Source organism: Microchirus variegatus (genome assembly GCF_963457635.1).
Source record: "Microchirus variegatus genome assembly, chromosome: 1".
NCBI classification, from domain to species: Eukaryota; Metazoa; Chordata; class Actinopteri; order Pleuronectiformes; family Soleidae; genus Microchirus; species Microchirus variegatus.
In genome coordinates this window covers 44629509-44657406 of record NC_139802.1, presented here as the reverse complement: position 1 = coordinate 44657406, position 27898 = coordinate 44629509, and the positions used below count along the sequence as shown (strand labels likewise).

The window sequence follows — 27898 nt, the reverse complement described above, 5'->3', positions numbered from 1 at the left end:
GGAATGTGTTATTTTTGTGAATTTGGCTTTTGAAATTTGTTGTTTTGATTTACGTCAGTGACACAAAGTGACCACAAGAGGCAGCAACACGGCAGCAACTCCTGTCTCCAAGTGAGCTAAAAACGCTGGTTTTCTCAATGGAGTTTGGTGTGGGACAAAAAAACAAGTCTTCGGATTCATGTTGTCACTTTATTTCACTGTTAAACTGCCTTTTTTTCCAGGAAACTTAACTTTATTTCATTTGTAAAACCACTCACTCTCCCTGCACCAAACCCCATAGAGAAAATCAACGATTTTAACGTCACGGCTCACAGGAGTTGTTGATCCACCGTTTCCTCCGTCAGTAAATTGAAATGTGTTATTTATGTGAATTCGGCTTTTGACATTTGTCGTTTTGATTTACGTCAGTGACACAAAGTGACCACAAGAGGCAGCAGTAGAGCAGCAGCTACTGGGTCAAAGTGAGTTGAAAAAACGACGATTTTCTCAATGGAGTTTGGTGTGGGACAAAAAACAAGTCTTTGGATTTATTTTGTCACTTTATTTCACTGTTAAACGGCCTATTTTTCCAGGAAACTTAACTTTATCTTATTTGTAAAACCACTCACTCTCCCTGCACCAAACCCCATAGAGAAAATCAACAATTTTAACTCCACAGCTCACAGGAGTTGTTGATCCACTGTTTCCTCCGTCAGTAAATTGAAATGTGTTATTTATGTGAATTCGGCTTTTGACATTTGTCGTTTTGATTTAAATCAGTGACACAAAGTGACCACTAGAGGCAGCAGTAGAGCAGCAGCTCCTGTGTCAAAGTGATCTAAAAAACGATGATTTTCTGAATGGCTCACTGGAGTCGTCGATCCACTGCTGCCTCTTAGTTCTCTTGATTCAAATGTGTTATTTTTGTTATTTTGTGAATTCGGCATTTGAAATGTGTCGTTTTGATTTACGTCAGTGACGCAAAGTGACCACAAGAGGCAGCAACACGGCAGCAACTCCTGTGTCGAAGTGAGCTAAAAAACGCTGGTTTTCTCAGTGGAGTTTGGGGTGGGACTAAAAACAGCTCAGTTTACTGTTAGAAAACAGTTGTTTTGAATTACCGCAGTGACGCAAAGTGACCACACGAGGCAGCAGAACACCCGCCGCTAAGTTATCCTGATGTATTTTCATTATTTTGCTGCAGGTTAACCGTCGTCTCCTGAAAATGCTGCTGCTGCAAACTTGTTTATCAGGTTTTTCTTAATCTCGAAAGAAAAATAATATTTATTTATTTATTACGTCCTTTTGTCCAATAGGAAACTGATGTGTTTGTGCCTCTGTGAAACCACTCACCCTCCCACACCAAGGTCCACAGAGAAAAACTGTTATTTTTACATCAGCGCTCACACGAGTCACCGAGTGTAAATGTGTTGTTTTGTCAGATTTTTCTCTTTCAGATTTACTCAAGTGACACAAACTGACCACAAGAGGCAGCAGCGCACCAGCAGCTCCTGTCTCACCATGTGCTTTAAATGCTGATTTTCTCTATGGACTTTGGTGCAAACGCTCAGGACGTGTAGCTAATATAACTAGCGCCAAAGTAAGTGTTAGCTTTATGTATTATAGTGTTCTTAAGTTAAGATAAATACTTAATTGTTAGCTTAAGACCTACGTGTTAGCTAAAGACGAGTGTCAGCTATATGTTTTAAGAGTGTTAGCTGGGTGTCTTCAGTGTTTGTTAAAGATTAACACCAAAGCTATAAAGTTAACACTTCAGTCTTTAACAACCACTTTAGCTTTTAGCCAACAACACTAAACCCATATAGCTAACACCTAAGTAAGTAAGTGTTAGCTATGTGTTTTAAGAGTTAGCTAAAGACTGAAGTGTTAACTGTGTGTCTTAATTGTTAGTGAAAGACTTGAATGCTTGCTAAAGACTTAACTGTTAGCTATAGGGCTAAATGTTTGCTAAATACTGAAGTGTTAGCTATATGTCTTCAATGTTGGTTAAAGACACGAGTGTTAGCTTTGTGCCTTAAGTGTTAGCTATATGTCTTAAGAGTTAGCTAAAGACTGTGTCTAAGTGTTTGACTTAACACTGTCTTAATTGTTAGCGAAAGACTCAAGGGTTTGCTAGAGAGTTAACAGTTAGCTATATGGCTACATGTTTGCTAAATACTAAAGTGTTTGTTGAAGACTTAAGTGTTAGCTATGTGTCTTAAGTGTTAGCCCTGTGTCTTCATTGTTCATTATGTCTTCAGTGTTAGTTAAATACTTAAGTGTTAGCTTGGCTTTAGTGTTAGGCTTTAGCTAATCTTTAGCTAACACTAAAGCCATAGGTCTTTAACATACGTATTGAGCAAACAGTAAATTGATATAATTTGATAAAACTAAATATTTAAATGTTGAGTCAGGCTCAGGTTCAGGCTCAGGCTCAGACTCAGACTCAGGGTCAGATTCAGGTTCAGGTTCAGGCTCAGTGATAGTGAAGTGGTTGGACAGACGAGCCTGGTTTAGAGCCTGGTTTAGAGCCTGGTTTAGCGCCTGGTTTAGCGCCTGGTTTAGCGCCTGGTTTAGCGCCTGGTTTAGCGCCTGATGACTCTGATGATTGTCGTCTTCCTGAAGGACCAGAGCGCTCAGTGAAAACAGAGCTTTTGATCATTGAATCACAGTGAAATGTTGTTGTCCTGCTGCATCAAAGATGGCCGACCTGATAACGAGGTTCCTGACAGGAAGTGGCTTTTCCGCATTCCACAGTGGGAGAAAGTCAGAGGAAAAAACCCTGGTGACTTTATTAAGGAGACATTTGGACAGTGTGTCCCTCGTGGACAGGGATCACTTATCCTCAGTGGTCTACAGTCATGAAGAGAGGACTTCGTCACTACTCCAGATGGGAGGAGAGACGCTCCTCTGTGGTCTATGGTACGTTTTTACATCGCTAAACTCCACTAAATCCCGCATTAAAGGTCCACTTTTTAAGTGTTGGCGACATCTAATGGTGAGAGGTGTTAGCTAAAGACTTAAGTGTTAGCTATAGTTAGCTATTGGTGTTTAAATGTTAAGATAAAGACTTAAGTGTTAGCTATACTGTTTTAATGTTAAGCTAATGACTTAATTGTTGGCTAAACACTTACGTGTTAGCTATACTGTTTTAATGTTAAGCTAATGACTTAATTGTTGGCTAAAGACTTAAGTGTTAGATAAACTGTTTTTAATGTTATGCTAAAGACTTAATTGTTGGCTAAGCACTTAAGTGTTAGCTGCACTGTTTTAATGTTAAGCTAAAGACTTAATGGTTGGCTAAACACTTAAGTGTTAGCTATACTGTTTTAATGTTAAGATACAAACTTAATTGTTGGCTAAAGACATAAGTGTTAGCTTCACTGTTTTAAGTGTTAGTTAAAGTAACACATTAGTATTAAACTACTAGCTAACACCAAAGGGTTTTGGTGTTGTTAGCTAAAGACTAAAGTGTTGGCTATATAGCTTTAGTGTTTAGTGTTAGCTATACTGTTTTAGTGTCAAGCTTAAGACTTAAATGTTGGCTAAAGATTTATGTATTAGCTATATGGGTTTAGTGTTAGCTAAAGACTAGCACTAAACCCATATAGCTAACACCTAAGTAAGTGTTCGCTATATGTCTTAAGTGTTAGTTAAACTAACAATATAGCTAACAGCTAAGGGTTTACTGTTGTTAGCTGTTAAAGACTTAAGTGTTGGCTATATAGCTTTAGTGTCAAGTGTTAGCTAAAGCCTTAAGTGTTAGCTATACTGTTTCAATGTTAAGCTTAAGACTTAATTGTTAGTAAGTTAGTAAGTGTTTGCTAAATGTCTTAAGTGTTAGTTAAACTAACACTAAGACCTAAGGAACACCTTTTGTGTTGTTAGCGAAAGACGTAGGTGTTAGCTATATAGCTTTAGTGTTAATCTTTGCTAAAGAAAAAAAGCTAGCAGCTAAAACCGCTAGCTAAGTAGCTATAAATGGATAAAAAAGTGGATTTTACAAGATTTTTCTAAATGTGTTTGTGTTTTTCTGGAGTTTAACGGAGGAAAGACTTGGCTAATAGTTGTAAATACAACTAGCTAGTAAGCTAGCTAACTAACTAGCGTGTCTCCATTTTGTTTAATGTCTTTGTTTTGAGGTGTAAATTGTTTACAGTATAATTTGCGTCCCCGTCGCAGCGGTGCGCGCAGCCACGTTCGGCTCGTGGAGGACGCTAACGATGGGCGCGGAGTACGAGGACACCTGGGTGGGGACGCACCGCAGAGGACAGCGGCCGGACGTCAACAACAAGACGGAGGTCAGAGACCAGGAGACGGACGTTTGTCCCGCGGAGACGGGGGAAACTTCGTGGAGAAGTGTGGACGTTAGCGCCGGAGACAAAGTCCTTCACCTGGACGGATTTAAGAGGACGACGGGACGGAGGGACGACCTCGGTCAGCTGATCTGGAGACATGAGACACACAACTGTGTGACGTCATGGCCTCACAGGTGAGACACACACACACACACACGCACACACAAACACACACAAAATGATGAGAAAAAATATTTGATTGTATATGAATTCTGTCTTTTTATCTCATAATTTCATCTTTTTATTTCATATTTTGACATTTAATCTCATAATTCCAATCTTTTATCTCATAATTTCTACTTTTTTGTCATTAATATGCTTTTTTATCTCGGATTTTTGACATTTAATCCCATATTTATTTTATCTAATAATAGTCATGATTTATCACTCTATAATTTCCACTTTGTGTCTTTTTACTCGAAATTGTGAGTTTTATCTCATAATTTCAAATTTTTATTTCATATTCTTGATATTTAATCTCATTATTCAGTATCTCTACATTCAGTCTCATAATCTCAGTGATTCTTCTCATAATTTCAGTTTTTTTATTTCATATTTTGACTGTTAATCTCATAGTTATGACTTGTGTCTCATAATTGTAATGATTTATCTCATAATAACTACTCTTTGTGGGATTATCATGACATTTAATCTCATAATTCCAGTCTTTTATCTCATAATTTCTCCTTTTTTTTCATTAATATGCTTTTTTATCTTGTATTTTTGACATTTAATCCCATATTTATGAGTTTTATCTCATAATTGTCTAATAATCTCATAATTAATTTTTTTTATTTCATATTCTTGATATTTAATCTCATTGTTTCAGTAATTTGTCTCATAATTATGCCTTAAATCATCATCTCTACATTCTGTCTCATAATCTCAGTGATTTATTTCATAATTTCATCTTTTTATTTCATATTTTGACAGTTAATCTCATAGTTATGCATTGCGTTTCATAATTGTAATGATTTATCTCATAATAACTACTCTTTGTGGGATTATCGTGACTTTTAATCTCATCATTCCAGTCTTTTATCTCATAATTTCTACTTTTTTGTCATTAAAATGCTTTTTTATCTCGGATTTTTGACATTTAATCCCATATTTATGAGTTTAATCTCATAATTGTAATGATTTATCTCATAATTACTACTCTTTGTGGGATTATCATGACTTAATCTCATAATTCCAGTCTTTTATCTCATAATTTCTCCTTTTTTGTCATTAATATACTTTTTATCTTCGATTTTTAACATTTAATCCCATATTTATGAGTTTTATCGAATAATTGTAATGATTTATCTCATAATTACTACTCTTTGTCGGATTATTATGACTATTAATCTCATAATTCCAACCTTTTATCTCATAATTTCTACCTTTTTGTCATTAAAATGCTTTTTTATCTTGTATTTTTGACATTTAATCCCATTTTTTTAACTCGAAATTGAGTTTTATCTCAAAATGTCATCATTTTATGTTGTTTTATGTCATAGTTTCAGTAATCTGGCTCATAATTTCGCCTTAAATCATCGTCTCTACATTTTGTCTCATAATCTCAGTGATTTATTTAATAATTTCTTCTTTCTCTCACATTTTTATGACTTTCTATGTTATATTTTTGACATTTTGACTAATAGTTTCAACTATGACGTCACATCTCTATCAATAATTAAATAACAAACACAGTAATCCACACGTCTTTGTTGATCCATGACAATAAAACAGAGAAAAAACAAGAGCAGATCTAATCCAACTCTCTGTGGATTTTATTTTGAAAGGACTGTTATTGTTCATACCACAGCTGTGTGTTTAAACAACAACAACAACAACAATTAATGACAGTGATATTATGATTATGGCTTCTTGCAGTTCATAGAATCAGCCGCCAGATGGCGTCTCTGAGCAGCAGTGACAGACAGGAAGTGGGATTTATTCATGTTAAATAACACAAGTGGTTTCACTATTGAACATATAATGAGATTAACACGTAAACAAAGCAAAATTATACTATTATTATAAATATTATAATTAATATTAATATTATTTATCCACAATAACAGTTTTAATCTGTAGAGAATGTGATTTTACAGTTTTAAAAAAACGCTGAAAATGTATAAAATCAAATAAAAACTGAACTGTAAATTAAATATTAATGTTTTTTTTCCTTTAATACTGAATAATCATGTAAATAAATCATCTTAAACAATTTTACCTGGAAAATAAGAATAAAATATATAAAAAATATACATTTTAGAATGACATTTTTCTATAATTCTTACATGTTTTTATTGTAAAGAAGTTTGTACCTGTTACATGTAAAGTTTCTTATAATGAAAAATAAAAATAACCATATTTCCTGTCATATTTCCCTTTAAATTCTCTCATAAATTACATTATATCAAAAACATAATTCACATTTTCTCCACATTTGGATTTTGCATTTTTTTATAAAAAAACAAACAAACTCCAGTTTCCTCGTGAGCAGAATAAAAAAAACACCTGATGATTCCAGGAACTTTTCCTCTCTCTCTCTCTCTCTCTCTCTCTCTCTATCTCGCTCTCTCTAATGTGTGTGTGCTCGCGCGCTCCGGCCTCTGATTGGCCCGCCGTGGTCACGTGGCCTCCTCCTTTTATTCCCCGGAGCTCTTCCTCCCTCCCTCATCATCATCCTCCCTCCTTCTGCTGAGGATCAAACAAAACCGGAGGAGAAACAACTGCTGCTGCTGATGCTGCTGCTGCTGGGTGAGTTCCTCAGCAGGAGAACCGGGACCAGGACCAGGACCGGGACCAGGACCAGAACCGGGACCGGAACTAGGGACCGGGGATTTAAATCTTCTGCTTTATTTTGACTGACAAACATCTCAGCTGGTGTTTGTGATATTTTTTTTTGGAGGATGATGATGATGATGAGGAGGAGGAGGAGGAGGCACCAGAACCAGTGAAGAACATCATCCTCTTTGTCTTTTATTTTGAAAAGCTGAAAGTTGAGGATGGTTGGATGTGAAGGCTCCAGAGAAGCTGCTCAACACTGAAACCTCTTCTTCATCTTCTTCATCTTCTTCTTGTTTCTCCTCCCGTTGAATGGTGGCAGCAGCTGTGGTTTGGATGAAGTGCGCTCCTGCTGCTGGAGGAGGAGGAGGTGCTGGAGGAGGTGCTGGAGGAGGTGATGCTCCTTCTCTGCGCTGCCCCTGACTCCGGTTTCACCTCTTGGATCTGTGCGTTCACAGAATGGCTCGCTTCGCGGATGATCTTCCCTCCCGCTATGGAGGAGGAGGAGGAAGAGGCGGCGGAGGAGGAGGAGGAGGAGGAGGAGGAGCGGGTGCCCGGGGAGCAGCAGGTGCTCCCGGGGTCGGCGGAGCTCCTGGAGCCCCCGGCGGTCAGAGGATGTACAAGCAGTCGATGGCGCAGCGCGCGCGCACCATGGCGATCTACAACCCGAACCCCGTGAAACAGAACTGCTTCACCGTCAACCGCTCCCTGTTCATCTTCAGGGAGGACAATGTGATCCGGAAGTACGCCAAGAGGATCACAGAGTGGCCATATCCTTACGCGGCTTCCGTAGAAGCAGCAGCAGGTGCATGTGTTTGACGAGCGCACAACAAACAGGGGCGTTGTCAAGGGGGGTGGGGGGGGAGGGGCCCGCATTCAAAGAGGAACCCTCCCCAACACAAGTAAACATCAGGTTTAGTTTTGATATTGAAGTGTTTTTACGTAAAAAACTGGTCCCGTAGTTAAAAAAAAAAAAAAAAAACGTTCGAAGTAACGACTTTTCGTACAAGTTTCGTACATATAAGAGTTGAGAAAAATTCAAAAAAAATATTTACGCAAAAAACTTATCCCGTAGTTTAAATTACGTAGAAAATGTTAATGCCAAATAGTGAGCTGATTGGATCTCTGAGTCTTTCTGTGTAACCTCAGCTCAAATATGTTTTTGCCATTCAATCAAATGAAGACTTTATTTTATTCATTAGGTGATTCACACATTATTAATCATTAATAAGATGTTATAACACGTTAGATTAATGGGTGACAGTGATTGTTCGCTTGCCAAATAGTGAGCTGATTGGATCTCCGAGTCTTTCTGTGTAACCTCAGCTCGAATATGTTTTGCCGTTCAATCAAATTAAGACTTTATTTTATTCATTAGATGATTAACACATTATTAATCATTAATAAGATGTTATAACACGTTAGATTAAAGGGTGACAGCGATTGGTCGCTTGCCGAATAGTGAGCTGATGTCTTTCTGTGTAACCTCAGCTCAAATATGTTTTGCTGTTCAATCAAATGAAGCATTTTTTTTAATTCATTAGGTGATTAACACATTATTAATCATTAATAAGATGTTATAACACGTTAGATTAAAGGGTGACAGCGATTGGTCGCTTGCCAAATAGTGAGCCCCCACTGTGAAGTGAAGCTCAAATATGCGTTGCGATTCAATCAAATTAATAGTTTATAATTATCAATTAGGTGATTGACACTTTATTAAACATTAATAAGATTTTATCACACGTTAGATTAAAGGGTGACAGTGATTTGTTCCTTGCTAAATAGTGAGCCAATTCGTTGAAGTTTAATGAACAGACGCAACTGATGTAACTGATCATATCTGATTTGTAGAAAATGTGACATTTCACAATGACTTTTCTAAGAGTTCGTACAAACAAAGAGTTCAGAAGAATTCGCATTTTTATGCAAAACTAGTCCCAACGTAAAAATTCTAAATTTTCAAGACTATGATTTTTTTTAAAGAATTTGTACGTACGAGAAGAGTTGAGAAAAATTCACACGCAAAACTAGCCCCATAGTCAATAAAACTAACAAAAAACTTCAAAATGTTCGTACAAACAAGAGTGAGTTCGCAATTTTTTACGTAAACCTGGTCCCGTAGGAAAAAATTATAATTACGTAAAAATGTGAGCTGTAACGATTACTTTTCTAAGAGTTCGTACAAACAAAAAGAGTTGAGAAAATTCACAATTTTTTACGCAAAAATCGTCCCGTAGTAAAAAAATTAAAATTACGTAAAAAAAGTTAGTTTTATTACGACTTTTCTAAGAGTTTGTACAAACAAGAGTGAGTTCGCAATTTTTTTTCCGCAAACCTAGTCCCGTAGCAAATAAAACAAAAATGACGCAAAAACGTTAGATTTAACGACGACTTTTCTAAGAACTCGTACAAACGAGAGCGAGTCGGGGATGCGCTACGACTTTCGAGCTCCGTTTTGCTTCGGTTCCGTGTGAATGTTTTTTTCTTGTTACTTTAGCCCCTCCCCCAAAAAATAAATGTTTGTCAGGTTTAATTCATGATAAAAACAAAGGCAAATTTCATGTTAGCTAAAACTGATCTCGCTTCCGAAAAACTAATGTGGTTGGTTTTACGGTTGAATGGACTGATGCTGATGCTGAGGCTGATGCTGCTGCTGCTGATGCACCTGTCCGCTCCGTTTCTTATCTCCATTCACCACGAGACACACGGATGTGGTTTTTCACGTCCGTCTTTTGTGTTTTCCCTCGGTTTGTATAGACCTATAGACCCTCTGAGCTCGTGCGGCAGTGTCTCCGTGGACAGATCGACTCTTTTGTCCGACTGTCACTGGTGCGTGGACAACTGTCCTGATTCAACACCGCTGTCCTCGTGTCCGTGTGCACGAGCGGCGCTCGGTAAAAGATAAAGAAGAAGAAGAAGAAGAAGCTGCGTACGTTTAAAAGTCTAAATAAAATAAAATAGACCCGGCGGGTTTTATTTTGAAGGGATCTGCACGTTTGCGGCGCTCTCCGTGGTCCTGAACTCACACTGTCTCTTTACACACAACATTAAATATACATAGCAACACCACTTTAAAATAAAACTGGCCCTATTGTTTATTTATGTGAACAGGTTATAAAGACGTTATGAATCATTAATAAGACGCTATATCTCATTAGATTAAAAAGGTGACAGTGATTGGTTGCTTGCCAAATAGTGAGCTGATTGGGTCTATAAGTCTTTCTGTTTAATCTCAGATCAAATATGTTTTGCTGTTCAATCAAATTAAGCATTTTTTTTTATTCATTAGGTGATTAACACATTATTAATCATTAATAAGATGTTATAACACGTTAGATGAAAGGGTGACAGTGATCGGTTGCTTGCCAAATAGTGAGCTGATTGGATCTCTAAGTCTTTCTGTTTAACCACAGATAAAATATCTTTTGCCGTTCAATCAAATGAAGAGTTTATTTATTTAATTAGGTGATTAACACATTATTAATCATTAATAAGATGGTGTAACACGTTAGATTAAAGGGTGACAGCAAGTGGTTGCTTGCCAAATAGTGAGCTGATGTCTTTCTGTGTAACCTCAGCTCAAATATGTTTTGCCGTTCAATCAAATGAAGCATTTTTTTTATTCATTACGTGATTAACACATTTTTAATCATTAATAAGATGGTGTAACACGTTAGATTACAGGGTGACAGCAAGTGGTTGCTTGCCAAATAGTGAGCTGATGTCTTTCTGTGTCACCTCAGCTCAAATATGTTTTGCTGTTCAATCAAATGAAGCATTTTTTTATTCATTACGTGATTAACACATTATTAATCATTAATAAGATGTTATAACATGTTAGATTAAAGGGTGACAGTGATTGGTCGCTTGCCAAATAGTGAGCCCACACTGTGAAGTGAAGCTCAAACATGTGTTTCGATTCAATCAAATTAATAGTAAATATTTATTAATTGGGTGATCGACACTTTACATTATTAAGATTTTATCACACGTTAGATTAAAGGGCGACAGTGATTTGTTGCTTGCTAAATAGTGAGCCAATTCGTTGAAGTTTAATGAACAGACGCAACTGATGTAACTGATCATAATATCTGATTTGGGCTAAAACTAGTCATTATTTTTTATCATTATTATTTAATTTTCTTGATAATTAGTGGGTATCAACATTTAAATTCAGTGTTTGTTTGTTTCAAGTATGGAAGTCCTGCTGTGTCACCTCAGATCAAATATGTTTGAGTGTTTGACAAACGTGTATATATGTAATATATATGTAATGTGATTCATGTGTGTGAAAACAAAACTCCTTAACGTGTCACACTCCGTTTGAATACATGATCCTGGCGACGATCATCGCCAACTGCATCGTCCTCTCGCTGGAGCAGCATCTGCCTGAAGGCGACAAGACGCCCATGTCCGAACGACTGGTGAGTAACCAGATTATTTTTTAAAAAAAACCACGTTTACTGCTTTTATCTCACTGTTAGACAGACTTTTCCAACAGGAAACTATGGGTTTTTACACTGCGACTTCTCCCACACCAAACCCCATAGAGAAAATCAGTGTTTTTAGCTCACAGGGGACACAGGAGCTGCTGGTGCTGCTGGTGCTGCCTCGTGTGGTCACTTTGTGCCACTGAGGTTAAACCGAACAAAGATTTTTAAATGCCGAAGTCACCAAATAAGACGCGTGGACTTATTCACGGAGGCAGCAGTGGATCAACAAGTCAACGACAACAACTGTGTGACTGTGATGTTATAATCAACGATTTTCTCTATGGGGTTTGGTGCAGGGAGAGTGAGCGGGTTTATAAAGTGACAGTGAGATAAACAGTGGGAACATACTCGAAAGACATTGTAGACTTAAAAAAAAAAAAAATAGTATCTTATACTTAAACCACTCACTCTCCCACACCAAATCCCATAGAGAAAAGCAGTGTTTTTAGCTTGCTTTGACACAGGAGTTGCTGATGGCGCTGCTGCTGCCTCGTGTGGTCACTTTGTGCCACTGAGGTTAAACCAAACAAAGATTTTTAAATGCCGAAGTCACCAAATAAGACGCGTAGACTTATTCGCGGAGGCAGCAGAGGATCAACAAGTCAACAACAACGACTGTGATGTTAAAATCGTCAATTTTCTCTATGGGGTTTGGTGCAGCGAGAGTGAGTGGTTTAACAGTGACAGTGAGATAAACAGTGGGAACATACTCTAAAGACATTGTAGACTTAAAAAAACAAAAAATAGTATCTTATACTTAAACCACTCACTCTCCCACACCAAAACCCATAGAGAAAAGCAGCGTTTTTAGCTTGCTTTTACACAGGAGCTGCTGGTGCTGCTGGTGCTGCCTCGTGTGGTCACTTTGTGCCACTGAGGTTAAACCGAACAAAGAATTTTAAATGCCGAACTCACCAAATAAGTCGTGTAGACTTATTCACGGAGGCAGCAGAGGATCAACAAGTCAACAACAACAACAACTGTGTGACGGTGATGTTAAAATCGACGATTTTCTCTATGGGGTTTGGTGCAGGGAGAGTGAGCGGGTTTATAAAGTGACAGTGAGATAAACAGTGGGAACATACTCGAAAGACATTGTAGACTTAAAAAAAAAAATAGTATCTTATACTTTAACCACTCACTCTCCCACACCAAATCCCATAGAGAAATGCAGCGATTTTAGCTTACTTTGACACAGGAGCTGCTGGTGCTGCTGCTGCCTCGTGTGGTCACTTTGTGCCACTGAGGTTAAACCGAACAAAGATTCTTAAATGCCGAACTCACCAAATAAGACGTGTAGACTTATTCACGGAGGCAGCAGTGGATCAACAAGTCAACAACAACAACTGTGTGACGGTGATGTTAAAATCGACGATTTTCTCTATGGGGTTTGGTGCAGGGAGAGTGAGCGGGTTTATAAAGTGACAGTGAGATAAACAGTGGGAACATACTCTAAAGACATTGTAGATGTCTTATATTGAAAACCACTCACTCTCCCACACCAAATCCCATAGAGAAATGCAGCGATTTTAGCTTGCTTTGACACAGGAGTTGCTGATGGCGCTGCTGCTGCCTCGTGTGGTCACTTTGTGCCACTGAGGTTAAACCGAACAAAGATTTTTAAATGCCGAGAGCGAGCGGGTTTACAAAGCAACAGGAAGTTGCGTTTCCTTGTTGAAAAACGCTCTAGATTGCGATCGTGTTCTCTCTCACTCTCGCTGCCCGTGACCCGGAGGTCAAGCAGCGTATTGCGCCCCCACGTTCTGTTATTTTGAGGGCGTTTGTCGCTGAAGGGGGAGTTTGTCTTTAAATAGTCAGAGTTAGCAGAGCGTGACAAAGAGCAACAGCTCGATGTGTGGAAAAAAAAAAGAAAATTCCTCTGGTGTCGCAGCACCTGCTCCTGTTCCGAGCGCCGCGACGCAAAATCGGCCTCTGAGACGTTACGACGAGGAAAAAGAGGCCGTCGGCACCTGAGGAAGTGATTAGAGTGGTTTCTGTCTCACTGTGATACAACAAGGAGCCTTTTAATTAGAGCGAGGGATCAGCTTTTATTTATGAAGCTCTGTCAACAAGAGTGGGAGGCGACGAGCGAAGCTTCTCACGCCGTCTTTTCAGATCCATTACAGGGTTCTTCGGCGACGTCTGAGCCCTCGGGAATTTTTCCGCACAGTTTGTCTTACGCGAGAAAAAAAAAAAAATGCATTTCTTTTGCACAAAATTGACATTTTTACATTGAAAAAATGCAGAAAAAAAAGAGGAAACTGTGGGTTTTTGCTGGTTTCTAAAACAGCTTATTCTCCCTGCACCAAACCCCATAGAGAAAATCAACGATTTTAACGTCACAGCGACACAGGAGTCGTTGTTGACTTGTCGATCCGCTGCTGCCTCCATGAATAAGTCTATACGTCTTATTTGGTGACTTCGGCATTTAAAAATCTTTGTTCCGATTTACTTAAGTGACACAAAGTGACCACACGAGGCAGCAGCAGAGCAGCAGCTCCTGTGGTTCCTGTGAGCTTAAATCGCTGATTTTCTCTATGGGGTTTGGTGCGGGAGAGCGAGCGGTTTACAAACGTCTGTTTTTTTAGTCAGATAAGGCAGTTTAATGATGAAATAAAGCAAATATTATATTCTTAAGAGATTGCAGACTTAGTGTGGGATATATTTTATGACATAATTTCCCTGGCAGCCTTGTTTTCATCTTCAAAAAACACAGAGAGAAGCTTCTCACGGCGTCTTTCAGATCCATTACAGGGTTCTTTAGCGACGTCTGAGCCTCGGGAATTTCTGCACTCGTCTTACACAAGAGAGCAGTGTTTGTATCAGACTGGAGAAGAAAAAAAACACGGCAAAAAATGCGTTTATTTTTCACAAAATTGACATTTTTATATTAAAAAAAGACAGAAAAATGATAAAAAATGAAGATTTTAGTCACTTAACAACAGACTCAACCAATAACACTTTCACCAGCTTAACTCTACAATGTCTTAACAATATAATATTTGCTTTATTTCATCATTAAACTGCCTTATCTGACAAAAAAAACGGACGTTTGTAAACCCGCTCACTCTCCCGCACCAAACCCCATAGAGAAAATCAACGATTTTAACGTCACAGCGACACAGGAGTCGTCGTTGAGTCGTCGATCCACTGCTGCCTCCATCAGTTGGTTAATATGTCTTATTGTTGTGATTTCGGCTTTTGAAATTCTTTTGTTCGGACTTACTTGAGTGACACAAAGTGACCACACGAGGCAGCAGCAGAGCAGCAGCTCCTGTGTCTCCGTGGGCTTAAATCGCTAGTTTTCTCTATGGGGTTTGGTGCGGGAGAGCGAGCCGTTTACAAACGTCCGTTTTTTTAGTCAGATAAGGCAGTTTAGTGATGAAATAAAGCAAATATTATATTCTTAAGACATTGCAGACTTAGTATGGCATAGATTATAGATATGATATAGAGGCGTCCTCTCAGATTATTAAATCAGTGAACTGTTGAACTCTCCTCTCTGACGCTGTGATCACTGGACGCTGACTGCAGTCGACCGCTGCTGCACAAAAGGTCAGCGTTTGTGACTCCGGCCCTGTCACACTGCTTTTACGTGATTATTTATATGTTGGAGGGTGATGATGCTGGAGGGTTCAGTGTCTGTCAGGCCTGGAAACAGCAGCAGCAGCAGAGAAAAAGCGAGAGAGGTTATGGTGGTGGACTGATCCTGGATCGCTCTGGGCTTATTCAGAGAGAGAGAGAGAGAGGAGGAAGTGTGGTGTTGAACGTGTCTGATAAAGACTGGATTATTACTCACAGCGAGGCCTGTGGTTCACTCCACCACACAAATGATCAAACTGTGACAAACTGTTTGACGTGTGTGTGTGTGTGTGTGTGTGTGCGCGTTTGTCGTTTCTAACACAAACGCACAGCTTTTACGTTTGAAAAGTGACACCAGGACGAGGAGGAGGAGGAGGAGACTAAAAAGGGCTGCAGCAACATGACATTAAATTAAATTAGTCCAGACACGCCGCCATTTTGTGAGGGACGGAACTTAAAGGTCCAGTGTGTCACATTTACTGCAAAAAAAAGGGGATTTTAGCCACTTAAAGGCACGGTACGTAACTCCCGACACTCTAAAAACGCTAGAAAAAGTGATATTTTTACGTTGAAAAAGACATAAAAAGGTTTAAATGTGACAATTTCTGCCCAAAAAAAAGGAGTTTAGCCACTTAAAGGCACAGTACGTAACTCCTGACACTCTTGAAACTGTAGAAAAATCGACCTTTTTACCTTGAAAAAGACATATAAAGGTTTAAATGTGAAGATTTCTGCCCAAAAAAAGGAGTTCAGCCACTTAAAGGCACAGTACGTAACTCCTGACACTCTCGAAACTCTCGAAAATCGAAATTTTTACATTGAAAAAGACTTGAAAAGGTTTAAATGTGAAGATTTCTGCCCAAAAAAAGGAGTTCAGCCACTTAAAGGCACAGTACGTAACTCCTGACACTCTCGAAACTGTAGAAAAATCGACCTTTTTACCTTGAAAAAGACATATAAAGGTTTAAATGTGAAGATTTCTGCTAAAAAAAAAAAGGGAAAAAAAAGGATTTTAGCCACTTAAAGAAACAGTACGTAACTCCTGCCACGAGAGTCTTTTTGTTCTTGCACATTTCCTACATACTTTACAGTAGATACTGAGGTAACAAGATCGATAAAAAGGTTTAAATGTGAAGATTTCTGCCAAAAAAAATGATTTTAGCCACTTAAAGAAACAATACGTAACTCCTACCACTAGGGTTTTTTCCCCCACACATTTTTTACACACTTTACGGTAGATACTGAGGCAATAAGATCGTAAGGAGAGTAAATATTGCTTATGTTGTTGTTGAGTTCAAATTTCGGCCCAAAAAAAGGATTTTAGCCACTTAAAGGCACAGTACGTAACTGCTGCCACTTTTTTCCCTGCACATTTCCACATTTATTACACACTTTACGGTAGATACTGAGGCAATAAGATCGATAAAAGGGATTGAATGTGAAGATTTCTGCGAAAAAAAAAAGGATTTTAGCCACTTAAAGGCACAGTACGTAACTCCTGCCACTCTCGAAACTTCTAAAAATCCAAATTTTTACATTCAAAAAGACATAAAAAGGTTTAAATGTGAAGATTTAGCCACTTAAAGGCTGCATTTTTTTTTTGCTCACTCTCCCTGCACCAAAGCCCATAGAGAAAATCAGCGGTTTTAGCTCACGGTGACACAGGAGCTGCTGGTCTACTGCTGCCTCGTTTTCTCTATGGACTTTGGTGCGGGGAGAGTGAGTGAGTTTAACAAATCAACAGGAAGTTGAGTCTTACAACAAGATGAAGCGATGTTTCTCTGAGGTGTTGAGGCGTTCGCTTAAGTTTCTTTATTGTGATGAAATCTGAATTTTTTAAACTCACATTAAAGAGGGCCAGGCTGGAGCGTCCCATGATGCACTGCGGCATCCCATGATGCACTGCGGCTCTTAAGATCATGTTCCCTGTGTGTGAATATCTGTTTTCACTGTGTTTTGCTTGCTTTTCACGCAGAGCAGCAGCCTCCGCCGCGCTGCTCTCCCTCAAAGACGCCGTCGTTCCTCTCTTTTGGACCAACTCTGCTCTCTTTTCCCCCTGAAACGCTTCATTAAACTCTGTGTTGAACGTACAAAAGGCCAACGTGTGTGTGTGTGTGTGTGTGTGTGTGTGTGTGTGTGTGTGTGTGTGTGTCTCTGCTGCAGGACGACACCGAGCCCTACTTTATTGGAATATTCTGTTTCGAGGCGGCCATTAAGATCATCGCCCTGGGCTTCGCCTTCCACAAAGGCTCGTACCTCCGCAACGGCTGGAACGTAATGGACTTTGTGGTCGTCCTCACCGGGTGAGTACTCTCGCCCGCCGGGCGTCAGCTGGAGATGGAGAGAGAGAGAGAGAGAGAGAGAGAGAGAGTGGTTTCTTTTGTGTGTGTGTGTGTGAGAGAGTGTGTAAAATTGTAGAAAGAATAGAAAGAAAAGTTTTGTTGTTTGTCTTGAACATCATCAAAATGTTACGTACAGGTGACTGCACTCTGTGCCCAGAAGTCGCCGGAGGTGGTCGCCTAAAAAAAGCACAATTTTAGCCACTTAAAGGCACAATACGTAACTCCTGACACTTTCAAAACACTCGAAAATCTTTACCTTTATATCATTTTTACGTTGACAAAGACATAAAAAGGTTTAAATGTGAAGATTTCTGCCCAAAAACAGAAGAAAAAAAAAGGATTTTAGCCACTTAAAGGCACAGTACGTAACTCCTGCCACTCTCTAAACTCTCGAAAATCGACATTTTTACGCTGAGAGACTGAAAAAGGTTTAAATGTATAGATTTCTGCTTAAAAGAGAAAAAAATAAGGATATTAGCCACTTAAAGGCACAATATGTAACTCCTGCCACTCTTGAAACTCTCGAAACTTGTCATTTTTATGTTGACAAAGACTTAAAAAGGTTCAAATGTGAAGATTTCTGCCGAAAAAAGAAGACAAATAAGGATTTTATCCACTTAAAGACACAATATGTAACTCCTGCCACTCTCAAAATTCTCGAAAATCTACATATTTACATCGATAAAGACAAAAAAAGGTTTAAATGTGAAGATTTCTGCTTAAAAAAAGAAGAAAATAAGGATTTTAGCCACTTAAAGTCACAGTATGTAACTCCTGCCACAATGTTGTAGTTTTTTTTTGCACATTTGCATATTTCCTACACCCTTTATGGTAATTACTGAGGGAAAGACTTTTTTTTACATTGAGTTCAAATTTCTGCCCAAAAAAAGAAGGAAAAAAAGGAGTTTTGCCAGTTAAAGGCACAGTATGTAAATCCTGACACTCTCGAAATTCTTAAAAATCGTCATTTTTACATTGAAAAAGACATAAAAAGGTTTAAATGTGAAGATTTCTGCAAAAAATAAGGATTTTAGCCACTTAAAGGCACAATATGTAACTCCTGCCACTAGTTTTTAGTTTTTTTTTGCACATTTGCATATTTCCTACACACTTTACGGTAAAGATTGAGGCAAAGATTTGTTTATGTTGTTGTTGAGTTCAAATTTCTGCCCAAACAAAGAAGGAAAAAATAAGGATTTTAGCCACTTAAAGACACAGTACGTAACTCCTGACACTCTCGAAACGCTCAAAAATCATAATTTTTACATAAAAAAAAGACAGAAATGTGAAGAATTCTGCCACACCAAACTCCATAGAGAAAAATTGGGTTTTTAGCTCACGTGAAAACAACAGCTGCTGCTCTTCTGCTGCCTCGTGTGGTCAGTTCATGTCACTGAGGTGAATGTGAATGAAGGGTTTTAAACTCTGACGTCACAACACAACACATGTGAACTCGGTGACAGAAGCAGCAGCGCGTGAACAACTCCTGTTTGCTGTGCTGTAAAAGCCTTGATTTTCTCCATGGGCTTTGGTGTGGGCGGAGGCAGAAGCTAACAGCAGCTAACAGCAGCTAACACAAAGACACACAACGCTAATTTTTTACGGGTTTAAAGGCGTCATTTAAACCCGTAAACCCATATTGTAGATTTAAACTAAAGTACATTTTAGTTCGTAAGTGTCTAAAATCAGTTTTCCCGCCCTTGTTAGCCACGTTAGCCACGTTAGCCACGTTAGCCAGTGAGTCAGCATCATCCATACCTGTAGAATCTTAGCGTAGCGTTCCTATTAAGAGGCGTTTTTTGGTCACGGTGTTGTTGTTTGTTTCTTTGAGCTCAGTTCAGTGAAGGCAGATTATAAACGCTCTGGGATTTTTACGGCCTATTATTCTGCGTGAGCTCCAGATTAGATTTGTGCCGTAAATAATGACGACGGCGATAAACAAATCAATGCTACGTCAATATTTGAGCGGGGAAGGACGGAGGTTTGCGGAACACGGATATTTGCCTGTTTGACCTAATGTGTATTCAGAAGATAAAACCATACATGCATGTGTGTGTATATATATATATATATATATATATATATATATATATATATATATATATATATATATATATTTAAATTCTCTTCAAAGCTGGAGAGATAAACCGGTTTTCAGTTTTTGTTACCCGTTGCTGACACAGCTGGATGCAAAATGAACCATTATGTTGTGTGTGTGTGTGTGTGTGTGTGTGTGTGTGTGTGTGTGTGTGTGTGTGTGTGTGTGTGAGTGAGTGTGTGTGTGTGTGTGAGTGTCTCTGTTTGGTTGCCAGGCAACAGTAGGTAATGTGACTCATTGTGATCGGGGGTTTTCTGTACGCGTGTGTGTGTGTGAGTGTGTTTGCTTTGTAGAATCAGACAGTGTTCAGACTTAAAACCACGTGGATCCAGATCCAGATCCAGATCCAGATCCAGATCCGGCTCCGGTTCTGGTTGGCAGAACAGAATCTGATCGTGGCAGATTTTTTATTTTTATATCATATATTATCGCGGTTTCATTTTCTAACTGCGTTCTTTCATAAACACAATTTTCTCACTCTCCCCGCACCAAACCCCATAGAGAAAATCATCGTTTTTTAGCTCACGGGGAAACACAGGAGCTGCTGCTCTGCTGCTGCTGCCTCGTGTGGTCACTTTGTGTCACTGCGGTAAATCTGAACGAAGGATTTCAAACGGCGAATTTACAAAATAAGACGTTTGAACGTACTCGTGGAGGCAGCAGTGGATCGACAGCTCCTGTGAACTCCTGTGTCGCTGTGACGTTAAAATCGCTGATTTTCTCTATGGGCTTTGGTGCAGGGAGAGTGAATCATCACAAACATTGGATACCTGCAGCGAAAACGGTGTCTAACGGTGTTTAACTCACCCTTAAATCATGTTTTAACGGCATTTTATTACATTTTTAGTAAAAAAAAAATCTACTTCTACTAGCATAGGCGTTACTTAACTATAATTAAGCATTTATTAGCCATTAATAATAGTTAATAAATGCTTAATTATAGTTAATTAACGCATATTAAGTGTCACTTAACATCTGATTCCTTGGATGTTAAGTGACAGTAGATTTAAAGACACAGTATGCAAATTAATAACTTAATTGACCTGAATAACATTAATAAGACGTTAATTAGCTGTTATTAAACGCTTGTAACATCGTTAGATCTCGTTAAATGAGCGTTATTATGAGTATTTTCCCCCTCGGTTAAAGCTGAGTATTTTCTCCGCTCGAGCTAACGACGCTAAGTCTGACGACGGCGCGTAAACGACGGCGCGGCCGGAGGCGGAGTCGGACCTTTAGCGTCGTCACCCGATCAGACGTCAGGCGCCCGATAATGCGACAAACGCTGCCGCAAGGCCTGATCAATAGATCCCTGAGCTGAGAGCCAGAGAGACATCGGCAAACACACACACACACACACACACACACACACACACACACACACACACACGCACGTAACGCCGATCATGACTCAGCAGCGGAAAATCAAGATAAAAAAACAAAACACAAGATTAAAGACATGAGAGGACTCTCACACTGTCTCTAATCTGACTATTAAAAAAGTAAAATGAAGCAAATACAAAATCTATATTTAAAAAATATATATATATAAAAAAAAAAATATATAAATATATGTATTCACGTACATATACATATACGTACATTTGTACAGTTTTGTACAAAATTCACATCATTCAAAACGTAAACATTTTGATTCAATTCAAATAAAGTCAAAAATGTCAAATTCAAAACGTTTTAATTCAGATAAAAGTTAAACGTAATGAAATTTCAAATAAAGTCAAAACTGAAAAAAATGTAAATAAAGTTTTAAAAAATCAAAATTCTAAAAATGTTAATTGCTTGAAAAAGGATACGAAAAACAAAAACAACTTACAATTTAACTGTAAAATTTTTTTTACAAAAAAACATCAAATAAGATAAATTTCCAAATTTAAATAATGTAAAAAAAATTATTTTTTTAAGTAGATTAAATAGATTAGATTAAAAAAATAATAATATTAATTAGAAAACAATCAGGAAAGACTAAAACATCTGAGATGGTAAATATAATGATATATATGTATATATATATATACATATATATAATAAAAAATTACTCAGAAAAACGAACCAAACCAAAACGACACAGTTATTATTATCATTACACTGAGTGTGTGTGTGTGTGTGTGTGTGTATGTGTGTGTGTGCGTGTGTGCAAACGCTGACACATAAGTGATGTGATCATGTTTATTGGTTGTGGTTAAAGGCCATAATATATATATATACTGTATATATATACACATACAGTATATAGGTTATAGATGTGTGTGTGTGTGTCAGTTGTGGTTCAGTGGTTTTTCCAGTTAACTTCCTGTCACTCTTGACCTATAATAGACACACACACACACACACACACACACACACACACACACACACACACACACACACACACACACACACACGCAGCTGTTATTGACCAAAGCCTCATATTTCCGTTTATTGCCTTGTGAAAACTCTACGTCAACAACAACAACAACAACAACAACAAGAGCATCAGATAATCCAGCCGTCTGCTGTCAATAATCCCAGACGGTGTCATCATCATCATCATCATCGTTGTGCGTTTGTGTGTGTGTGTGTGTGTGTGTCGGTGCTTCAAAGTTGTGCGTCTCTTTCATGTCGGCTCTCGGGGGCGAAACGGAAAAGGACACAATGAGACGCTTCAAACGAACGCGGACGCTTTAAACGCCGATGAATAAAAGTGTGTGTGTGCGTCGACCGTTTCTCTTTCAACCCGTGATAAAATGCTGCCGCGTCGTCGTCGTCCGCGCGGCGTCTGGGTCGCGCGGACGCGCCGCCGACCGTTTCAGCCACGACTGTGCGTCGCGTTAACTCGAAAACGTCGCTATCTCGCCGTTAGAGGCGATTTTCCAACAGGAAAACCTGAGGCGTAGCGTAGTTAGCAGCTAGTTAGCACCTGTGTGCACGGTCGCTCCATTGTCTGATATACTGTAGGTAGCATTAGCAAAAAAAAAAAAGTATTTGTTTTTGTTTATCTTTTTTCTTCTTCTGTCAACTGTGAAACAAATGTCTCTTCAGCACGTTTCAGACACGGCGACTAGCTCATTAGCGCTAACACCAAACAGCAGGCACGACTCTTACATGATGAATATTCATGAAAACAGACTCTCAGTGATGCTAACAAGTGTCTTGATGTCTGTCTCTTTATGGCTGCTAAGCTAACAAATCCAACCAGTGTCTTGTCTCTTTATGGCTGCTAAGCTACAGCGCGGCTATCATGACGACGTATAATCTGGCAGGTTCTCGTTCCAGTAGGTCCATCAAAACTAATGTCTCTTTGAGGGACAATAAAAGTCCGACACCACAAGCATATCTGGCTAATTGCTAATTCTAACTTGTGTATTAATGTGTATGAGAATTCCATTACATTAGCATGTGTCAGACATGATTACTAGCTAATTAGTGCTATCACCAAACAGACGGCAAGTGCTACATGGTGAATATTTATGAAAACAGAATCACAGGTTGTCTCTTTATGTCTGATTAAAACGGCTGCTAAATAGCTTTAGCGGCTATCATGACGACATACAGTCGGGCAGTTTCTTGGCCACTAAGTCGCATTTTTACATCCAGTACTCTACGACATTCAGAGCCGTATCGAACGGTAGTCGGCTAGCACCTTTGTGGTGGCCGCTCCATACTCTGATAGCATTTGCTTGTAGCATTAGCAAATTGTTTTGTATGTTTGTTTTTGTTTTGTACTGCCAACTGTGAAAAAAATACAACCGCTACACCACAAGAACATGCAGCTAATTGCTTATTCTAGCTTGTGTATGGGAGTCATGTTACATTAGCTTGTTTTAGACATGATGACCAATGAATTAGCGCTAACACCAAACAGCAGGCTAGTCCTACATGAATGTTAATGAAAATAGAATCACACTGACTCAGTTTTTGCCGATAAATGTTAGGGGTGTGGTGTTTGTAGCATTAGCAAACATGTTTTTGTTTTGCCAAATTGTGTATGAGAGTCTTGTTAGATTAGCGCGTTTCAGCCATGATGGCTAGCTAATTAGCGCTAATAGCAAACAGCAGGCTAGTCCTACTGTACATGATGAATATTTATGAAAACAGAATCCCACTGACGCAGTTTTTGTTTCTTTATGTCTGTTAGCTAAATAGCTTTAGCGGCTATCATGACGACGTACACTCTGGCTATTTCTTGGCCACTAAGTCGCATTTTTACATCCAGAACGCTACAACATTCAGAGCCGTATCCAAGGGTAATCAGCTAGCACCTTTGTGGCAGTCGCTCCATACTCCGACAAATGTTAGGGTTGTGGTGTTTGTAGCATTAGCAAACATGTTTTTGTTTTGCCAAATTGTGTATGAGAGTCTTGTTAGATTAGCGAGTTTCAGACACGATGGCTAGCTAATTAGCGCTAATACCAAACAGCAGGCTAGTCCTACTGTACATAATTAATATTTATGAAAACAGAATCACACTGACTCAGTTTTTGTCTCTTTATGTCTGTTAGCTAAATAGCTTTAGCGGCTATCACGACGACGTACAATCTGGACGTTTCTTGGCCACTAAGTCGCATTTTTACATCTAGAACTCTACGACATTCAGAGCTGCGGCGGTCGCTCCATACTCCGATAAATGTAGGGGTGTGTTGTTTGTAGCATTAGCAAACATGTTTTTGTACTGCCAACTTGTGTATGAGAGTCTTGTTAGATAAGCGTGTTTCAGACACGATGACTAGCTAATTAGTGCTAATACCAAACAGCAGGCTTGTCTTACTGTACATGATGAATATTTATGAAAACAGAATCACACTGACTCAGTTTGTGTCTCTTTATGTCTGTTAGCTAAATAGCTTTAGTGGCTATCATGACGTCGTACAGTTAGGCCATTTCTTGGCCACTAAGTCGCGCTTTTACATCCAGAAAGCTACGACATTCAGATTTGTATCCAAGGGCAGTCGGCTAGCACCTTTGTGGCAGTCGCTCCATACTCCGACAAATGTTAGGGGTGTGGTGTTTGTAGCATTAGCAAACATGTTTTTGTTTTGCCAAATTGTGTGTGAGAGTCTTGTTAGATTAGCGCGTTTCAGACATGATGGATAGCTAATTAGCGCTAATACCAAACAGCAGGCTAGTCCTACTGTACATAATTAATATTTATGAAAACAGAATCACACTGACTCAGTTTTTGTCTCTTTATGTCTGTTAGCTAAATAGCTTTAGCGGCTATCATGACGTCGTACAGTTAGGCCATTTCTTGGCCACTAAGTCGCGCTTTTACATCCAGAAAGCTACGACATTCACATTTGTATCCAAGGGCAGTCCGCTTGCACCTTTGTGGCAGTCGCTCCATACTCCGATAAATGTATCGGTGTGTTGTTTGTAGCATTAGCAAACATGTTTTGGAGAGTCTTGTTAGATTAGTGCGTTTCAGACATGATGGCTAGCTAATTAGCGCTAATAAAAACCAAACAGCAGGCTAGTCCTAAATGATTAATATTTATGAAGTGACTCAGTTTTTGTCTCTTTATGACTGTTAGCTAAATAGCTTTAGCGGCTATCATGACGACGTACACTCTGGCAGTTTCTTGGCCACTCATTCGTCTCGTTTTTCTGGTTGTGATCGTCTCAGCCTGTAGCGCCTGAGTCACGGCTCGTGATACGGAAGCTTTCAAAGAAAAAAAAAAGAAGTGCCTTAATTTGTCTCGGCGGGACGTTTGGCGAGCGCTCACAGACGCTCGCGTTAATCCCAGATTTGGTTCTGAGCCACAGAGAAAATTCTCCAGACGCAAGAAACAAAAACAGAGAGAACAAGAAACCAAATCGTCCGTCTCGGTCACGCTTTATTCACGATCCCACACACACACACACACACACACACACACACACACACACACACACACACACACACACACACACACACACACACACACATTCAGTCAGCCGTGGTGTGTGTGTGTGTGTGTGTGTGTGTGTGTGTGTGTGTGTGTGTGTGTGTGTGTGTGTGTGGCAGACGGGTTCCCTCTCCACTCATGACTCAGTCCACGGCTAATTAAAATAATACATTCCAGTGCCCAAACTGTTTTTATACACAAATAACTGGTTATAAGATGTAATAATCAGGGCCGGAACAAGACTTTATGGGGCCCAAAGCTGTATTGGATTTGGGGGGGGGGGGGGGCTTGACTTATTATTATTGATATAAATTAAACAGTATAAATTGCATTATTTATAGTTTATTTGTAGTTAGTATAGTTTCTTTTTGTTACCAGTAGGGGGCAACTGAACTGGAATTAATCAAGTATACGAGTTTAATGACAAAAGAAAACTAAATAGCTGTACATAAACGTTATTGAAATATTTAAATATATTAGTGGTGGGCGCGTTAGCGCCGATTAACGGCGTCAACGCTAGCGTCAACGCTAACACCAACGATAACGCCAACGCCAACGCTAACGTCAACGCTAACGTCACCGCTAACGTCACCGCTAACGTCAACGCTAACGTCAACGCTAACGTCAACGCTAACGTCAACGCTAAGAAACGTTACGTCATGTTTTTACGTGCCGAGACACCGGAGTCCAGGCACCGTTTACCAGTTGGCTCCGTTAGCTCCTTTAGCGCCGTTAGCGCGCCTACAGTGGAACTGGAGTCTGTTTATTAAAGGAAAAGAGCGGTGCTACAAATCGACTCTAAAGGTACGCTGGTTATTTGCAGCGCTGCTCTTTTCAGCTCGACTGTAGGCGCGCTAACGGCGCTAACGCAGCTAATGGAGCTAACTGGTAAACGGTGCCTGGACTCCGGACACTCTCCACACACACATGAGTCAAACTAAATCTAATCTTGGACTCAGAATCACGACTATAAGATACTTTTTTAGTAAAAAAAAAAACACTAATAAAACACAACAAACATAAAACTACTAAAAAACGTCAAATCAAAAAGTTCCAAATAATAAAACCAGACGTTTGCACATGATGCGTTCAAGGACACTCGTAAATACTCTTTATTCCTTTCCGAAAACAAGCTAGTGAATGTTTTTATTGCATTTTTTTCTTAGTAAACCATGACTTTGACTGACACGTTTCCATTTGTGATGTGTTATTTCCTGTGGTCTGTAGCTCTGTCGGTCTGTAGGTCTGTAGGTCGACCTCGGCTCTTTAGCGCCTCACTTCTGCCGGTCATTTGTGCAGCTGTTGGACCACAAACCGGACCACACATGGTCATATACATATATAAATATATATATATATATATATACTCAGTATAATGGCCGGTGGTCAGCTCTGCTCTTGTTTTCCTCTCGGTCATATTTCCACCTGCTAAAAGGGCCATAAAGTGGACTTTTTGCGACGTCCTCCTCCTCAAACATCTGTGCAGTGAAGCGAGTGGAGGCTCAGTGAGCTCAGTCTCCTCCTGCTGCCTCCAGCTCCACACTCACCGAGGAGGTGCAGTCACTTCCTCCTCCTCCTCCTCCTCCTCCTCCTCCTCCTCCTCCTCCTCATCTTCACTCCGTCTCGCCTCAGTGGTGAGATGCTCTGTTTACTCTCGCTCTTTCACTGTGGAATAAGTTGACGGCGTCACACACACACGCACACACACACACACACACACACACACACACACACATTCTTGTACTTGCTGCATACTGAGGACCAGCATTTCCACTTCATAAATCAACACAATTACAAATATCTACTTCATGAATGACATCTATATAGAACTACTGGTTGCAGTTACATAAAATGTTTGCAGGTGGAGCCCCAGAGCAAAAAGGGCTGGAAAACTTTTTTCGTTTTTTTTTTTAATTTTTTGTCAATTTTTTACAAAAACATCATACTTCGACCAAAATGTAAAAAAAAAATTTGACCAAATATTTTTGGTCCAAAATTTGACAGAAACGTCCTACTATACTGTGTCATCCAAAATTTTAAAAAAAAGAAAAAAGAAAAAGGAAATTTTGACGCAAAATTTGAAAAAAAAAATTTGGTCCTAAATTTGACAAAAAAAATTTGACTCAAAATTTGACCAAAAAAAATTGGGTCCAAAATTTGACAAAAAAAATTTGGTCCAAAATTTGACAAAAAAAATGGTCCAAAATTTTACCCAACATTTTTGGTCCCAAATTTTACCCAAAATTTTTGGTCCAAAATTAGATTTTTTTTTGTTTTTGACAAATTGAGTATAGCATGTTATAGCAACCTAAGGAAGTGATTTCAATGAAAACAAAGTGAGGACCGACCAAAATGTCCTCACTCTGTAAAAATGACCTCACTT

General features: G+C 39.1%; 1 protein-coding gene across 1 annotated transcript in view; it reads left to right on the top strand.

Moving 5' to 3' along the window:
• Positions 1-7574: 7574 nt before the first annotated feature.
• The window catches only part of cacna1bb (calcium channel, voltage-dependent, N type, alpha 1B subunit, b), a gene marked incomplete at both ends in the record, with an annotated part of 128950 nt that continues 108626 nt past the window's right edge, over positions 7575-27898 (top strand). Inside the window, 3 exons of the mRNA XM_083889807.1 lie at positions 7575-7883; positions 11435-11542; positions 17357-17496. Coding sequence (XP_083745933.1) covers positions 7575-7883; positions 11435-11542; positions 17357-17496 — 557 coding nt within the window. The remainder of the gene's footprint in view (positions 7884-11434; positions 11543-17356; positions 17497-27898) is intronic.